At 42.2% G+C, this 6080-nt stretch overlaps 1 protein-coding gene across 1 annotated transcript; it reads left to right on the top strand.

Moving 5' to 3' along the window:
* Positions 1–2315: 2315 nt before the first annotated feature.
* Positions 2316–5421, top strand: LOC109750214 (wall-associated receptor kinase 2-like). The gene is made up of 3 exons (XM_020309169.3): positions 2316–3204; positions 3332–3475; positions 3651–5421. The coding sequence occupies exons 1-3, from the start codon at positions 2316–2318 to the stop codon at positions 4847–4849; spliced, it is 2232 nt and encodes a 743-aa protein (XP_020164758.2). The 3' UTR covers positions 4850–5421.
* Positions 5422–6080: the final 659 nt, after the last annotated feature.

The following is a 6080-nucleotide window of genomic DNA, read 5'->3' as shown; positions in this document are numbered from 1 at the left end:
ATGCTGGTAATTTTCAAACCCACTTCAATACTAAAGTATAAGACTGTGTTTTTCATTCTATGATGATATGTAAACAGTAATGTTGGTAATTTTACCTGTCCCCATGATGTTTGGGTATGCTGAATTGCTGCTTGGTGTGCGCGCTGCATCGCCTTCTTCATGCATTCTACCTCCTCCTCCATCCTCTGCATTATCTCCTCTGCTAGCATCCATTTATCTACTCCTGCTTGATTTGTTTTTACGTTTGCACGTTAGTATACATTTACACGTGTTCACTCTTTTTTTGAAACTCATTGTTTTGTTTACTCTTTACACAGGTGTTTGAAGGCAAGAATCGCAGGGGTGATTGGGAAGAACACTAAACAGGACAATTACAGTACAACATGAGCATCTCCATTAAAAGACAGCACTTTTCTTTATCCAATGTTAGTACTTAGCTAAAGTGAATGATAACTTTTACTATGTACAGATTGATAACTTGTTTACTTCATGCAGTATAACATTCTTGTAGACTGAAAAATGAACCTCTTTTGCAATGCATCTTCTATTGTATGCAACATCACCTCACCCTGGTAAGAATCAAGACTCATCCAAAATTTCCACCGCTTCCCTGATGATCTGCTCTTGTTTGATCCAGATCTGGAGGAGGGGTAGGTCTTTGGTGTTGATTTTGAGCAGTTGTGTAGGGGGGAGGGGCGGGTGGGTGGTGGGGAGGGGCGTGTGGGTGGTGGGGAGGGTGAGAGAGGGTATACTTGCGTGGGAGGTAAGGGGGGTGGGGGAAAGTTGCGATCTGGAAAGTGCGTCGTAGGGGGATGGAATTTTCTGTTGGGCCTTGTATAGCGATCGGCCTGGTTAGCTGGCGGGGTGATCGGTGGTTAGCAGGCGGGTGATCGACAGGTATGGTATGATAAGGTAAATTTCCTGTCGGGCACACTGTTGCCAAATATCACTGTCCTTTATCTTATGTGTATTAGCTCCACCCCCTCAAAAAAAAGTGTATTAGCTCCAGTTAAATAGTCAGGAGTGCGAGATGAGTTCATGTTACTGATGAGATGCGTGATGACAGGGTGATATAGCTGTCTATTTGCTTCTCTGATAAAGTGCTCGGGGTAGTTTTCCTCGATGTATTTCGGCTGTAATCAACTCCCTTTGGAGCCTGTACCTTGAATATTCAGAACTAGGCGTCCAACAGCTAATCCATCGAATACAGCCAGCCATACAGATACAGGAGGATTTAGCGCGACGTGAGCATCTGCTGCAATGCAGTACCCAGTATATTAACTGGAATCACGGCGTGTGAGTGTCACATGATTAATTTCCGTTGGGGAAATCTGTTAATTAAGTTGATTCAGAGATGTTCTTTCTTGGAGAATACTGTAGAAGACGATCGATAAAGACTTGATCGCTTGTCTGCTCCGTTTATTTTTATGTACTAGGGAAAGCCCAAGCCTGCCATTTGGCCATGCTGCTGTGCTTTGACTAGTTCTCGACGGACCATTGCCGTCAAGAGCTGTCAGTGCATGCACAGAAAACTCGAGGTGTTGGCTGTTCTTCAGAAACACAACTACAGAACCTAGCTCGAAAGTTTTACGGTGCTCTCGCCTCTCGATGTCTTGGGCAGGGAAGATCCTGACGCACAAGTAAATCCCTCGAGATATCTCTTCTATCCGACGAACATTAGGCCCCTGCTTATTTCAGGTGAGTTTTATCAACGTATTTTTTTCCTAGAAATGTCTTTTACAAGCTTTCAGTTAGTTTTTCAGTTGTACATGAAGGTTGAATGTTCTTCTTTAATATATGATATGCACACTCGTGCATATTTGAGAAAAAAATGAAGGTTGAATGGTACAAACACTAGACGAGTGCTGCCTATTTGTTCCCAGTAATCTGAATCACGACGCCAGCTAACGGCAAACACTAAATAGCGAACCAAAATTAACTGCTGCATCCTTGTGCCACGACCTGCGAGTAGATTGCTTAAAGCAGAGTTAATCAGTCCATAAGTAATCAAGCAGACAAACAGGGACTCGCTCCCAGGCTCCATTCATTAGGAAAGAAGCCACAACGTTCACTATGGAGTTCCATGATTGAGTCTCTTCCTGCTTTGACAGCAGAGCCTAGTTTGTTAAGACTTCTACAGCAAATGCTTTTCTGTTGTCTCAGGATACTAGGTCGACTTATGCTTGTATATTTAGAGTAACCCCCAAACTGAACCAACAACATGGCATCCATTATTCATGCAACCGATTATTTTTGTGAAACAAAGGTCTATTTAGTTGACAGTGTCATGTTTTCTTATTCTCCAGCCAAAGAATATGCAAGTGTTCTTGCAGCTTGGGCTCGGTCTCGTATTGCTTGCAGCACAGTATGCACCTGGAACTGCGGTTCCTGGTTCAGATTGCCGAAGGCAGTGCGGTACTGTTGAGATACCGTACCCATTCGGTATCGACCCGGGCTGCTCGCTCGCAGAAGGCTTCGACCTCAGTTGCAAGGTCCAAGATGGCGTCCAGAAGCCATTCAAGGGTGCCTTTGAGGTGCTTGACATTTCTTTGACCGAAGGCACGACCCGGGTGCTTAATTACATCCTGGGGTACTGCTACAACACCTCCACAGGGAGCATGGAGTATTTTGGCCGATATGCGGGGTTCAACGAAGGAGATCCTTCTTCTCCCTACCGGTTCTCCGACCTCCAGAACAGGTTCACGGTCATCGGGTGCAACGCCCTCGTCTTGATATACGACTTTGATGCCACGGGCTACCAGGGCTTGGGCGTCGCAACATGCCGCAATCTGTCCGACTTGGTGGACGGATCCTGCTCTGGCATGGGCTGCTCCCAGACTACAATACCGAAGAGGATGTACTACTATGACATAGCCTTCTCGGAAATAGTCAACACAAGTGAAATTTGGGAGTTCAACCACTGTAGCTATGTGGTACTGATGGAGGCTGCGGCATTCAAGTTCAGCACTGCTTACGTAAACACAAATAAGTTCAATGAAACATATAATGGACGGGTGCCAATGATTCTTGACTGGGCTATGAGAGATGTGAAGTCATGTGATGTTGCAGAACAGAATAAGACGGGCACTTATGCATGCCTCAGCAGCAACAGCAAATGTGTGAATTCCACCAATGATCAAGGTTACATGTGTAATTGCACAGATGGTTATGAAGGCAACCCTTATCTTCGAGATGGATGCAAAGGTAACGATTAACTTTGAGTGTCAATGTATATATGCACTAACGCCCATAATACTGCATGTTGCATGTAGAGGTCCCTTTATCTTACTTATTAAAACTCTAATATTTTGTTTTGCTAATTTTTCTGCAGACGTTAATGAATGCAAACACAACCCATGCCCTTCAGATGGTTTTTGTCGCAATATCGTTGGAGAATACCAGTGTTCTTGTGGACTTGGGAAAAAATATGTCAAAGAAAGCAATACATGCAATGCTAATATTGGCTTAATAATAGGTAACACCCAAACAAATGTGGTCACCTAGCTAGACCATTAACTTTATCGCACTTTTGTGAATGTCATGACAATCACACATCTAATCTTATATAGCTAATATGCACCAATTATATTTTATATACTACCCCTCTCCTCAATCTAAAAAATAATTGTCTCATCTATTATTGTTATCAGGAGTTACAATGGGAATATTCGGCCTAATGGTTATCATCATGTTCACTGTTTTTTGCGGGCAGATTATAATGCAAAAGAGAAAATTGAAAAAAGTTAAGCAGGAGTATTTTCATCAGCATGGAGGCTTGCTTTTGTTTGACAAGATGAAATCAGAAAAAGGTCTTGCTTTCAATGTATTTTCAGAAGCTGAACTCATACATGCAACTGACAACTTCGACAGTAGTAGGATACTTGGAATAGGAGGCCATGGAACGGTCTATAAAGGGATACTGAAGAACATGCCTGTTGCAATTAAAAGATGTGCAATAGTTGACGAAAGACAAAAGAAGGAATTTGGCCAAGAGATGCTTATTTTGTCCCAAATCAATCACAAGAACATTGTCAAACTCTTGGGTTGTTGCCTTGAGGTGGAAGTTCCAATTCTAGTATATGAGTTTGTCTTAAATGGTACACTATTCGAGCTTATCCATGGCAAGAACCAAGCATTGCAAATATCGTTCAGCATTCTCTTAAGGATTGCTCATGAAGCGGCCGAAGGACTCAACTTCTTGCATTCATATGCGTCTCCCCCAATAATTCACGGTGATGTAAAAACTTCCAACATCCTGCTTGATGATAACTATATGGCCAAAGTGTCAGACTTTGGAGCTTCCATACTAGCACCATCGGACAAAGCGCAGTTTGTCACAATGGTTCAAGGTACTTGTGGTTACCTTGACCCCGAATACATGCAAACATGTCAGTTAACAGACAAAAGTGACGTATACAGCTTCGGAGTTATCCTTTTAGAGATCCTCACAGGCCAGTTGCCATTGAAACTCGAGGGGTCTGAGAAGCAAAGAAGCTTGTCATTGATTTTCCTATCTGCTATGAAGGACAATAATCTAGATTCTGTGTTGGTTAGCCACGTGAAAGGTCAAGAGAGCATGGAGTTACTGAGAGGACTTGCAGACCTAGCTAAAAATTGCCTAGATATGTGTGGTGAAAATAGGCCATCTATGAAAGAGGTCGCCGATGAGCTCAATAGATTGAGAAAACTTTCATTACATCCTTGGGCACAACTCGATGTCGAGACAGATGCTGAAAACCTTCTCGGAGAAGAATCTACTAGTGGGTATGAAATAGAATTAAGTGGGTATCCTACGGGTGAAAGTGAGGACCTACCCATAAACCCAAGAAGTTCCTATTATGCAAGGTGAGTAAACACATGTGTAGTAATCTATTAAACCTACTACATGCAGGTTGTTCCTTCTGTACTTCGTTACCATGTGTAATATTTATGTTAATTCTAAACCTTCTTACCATGTGTATTGTATTTTGAGGATTGCTTGTACCTTTCCTAATAGGGAGTCTATCTCTTGCAATTCATAAATTGCTATTTGTGTTTTTAAAACAATTAGGTGTGTGATGTGAAATATCCATTGGATATTCAAATATACATGTATCCTAGACATATGAAAGTCTAATTCATACATGCTTTCTACATCTACATATTACAAATGCATAACAATATATCTTTGAGGCCAATAATATCCTATTTACTTTTATATTTTAATATATGTTACAATATGTTTTTTAACACCAAATTTTATCTCAATTTTATAAAAATATCTATTGACTCGAACGCTGCGGAAGGCGATACAACCATAAGAAGTTCATAACCAATCGTCGCAAATGAATTTGCAAATAATCCATAAAGGTCCGAAGTCTGAACACACTCAAAAGGAAATTATCATAGTTTGACAAAATTAAAACAACCGAAGGTACTAGAGGACCAATCCAAATCATCATCCATCTTTGGCTGCTGGCTCTGGGTGGGTACATTACAAAACAGTAAAACTTAGCCACCTATGCCCCTTCATAGTGATTTGACGTTCTCAACCATCAGATCGCTAACACATGCGTTCGGGATTAACAGGGTTGTCCCGCAAATAATTTTACGCTAATTATTTACCTGTTCCGGCCTGGCCTGCTCGGGGCAACATTACCCCAGGCCGCTGCTTTGCTGAAATCACTAATTAAGGAGTACTCGTTGCAAAGAACACTCCACCTTCTCAGGTCACGACAAGTAGCGCACATGCAGCGCGCCACTTGTCGCAACCTGGGAGTTTTCCCTTTTTTCGTAGATTCGTTTATTCAAAACGTTTTATCTCTTAAACCGTGCATCCAAATCTCAAACCGTTTTCACCATTGGATTCCTCGCGTCGAGATCTTCAAAACTAGATCCCATGTTGATAGGTTTTGACGAACATTTTTTTTACGAAAAAACCAAACCGGGAGCACGGTTTTTTTTCCCTTTCCGAAAGAGGCACGCCCGTGCCTCTCGCGAAATCACAACCGTGCCTCTCGTGGAAGCAAAACCGTGACTCCCGTGGGAAAAAAACAGAAAACACGTTTTTTTTCCTTTCCGAAAGAGGCACGCCCGTGACT

This window comes from Aegilops tauschii, chromosome 2 (genome assembly GCF_002575655.3).
Source record: "Aegilops tauschii subsp. strangulata cultivar AL8/78 chromosome 2, Aet v6.0, whole genome shotgun sequence".
NCBI lineage: Eukaryota > Viridiplantae > Streptophyta > Magnoliopsida > Poales > Poaceae > Aegilops > Aegilops tauschii.
Note: the sequence above shows the minus strand (reverse complement) of the source record. Positions and strands in the feature narration are given on the sequence as shown.

Coding starts and splice junctions, on each gene's coding strand:
- LOC109750214 (XM_020309169.3), top strand. CDS start 2,316: ATGCAAGTGTTCTTGCAGCTTGGGCTCGGTCTCGTATTGCTTGCAGCA. Junction 3,205..3,331: donor TCTTCGAGATGGATGCAAAG/GTAACGATTAAC, acceptor ATTTTTCTGCAG/ACGTTAATGAATGCAAACAC. Junction 3,476..3,650: donor TAATATTGGCTTAATAATAG/GTAACACCCAAA, acceptor TATTGTTATCAG/GAGTTACAATGGGAATATTC.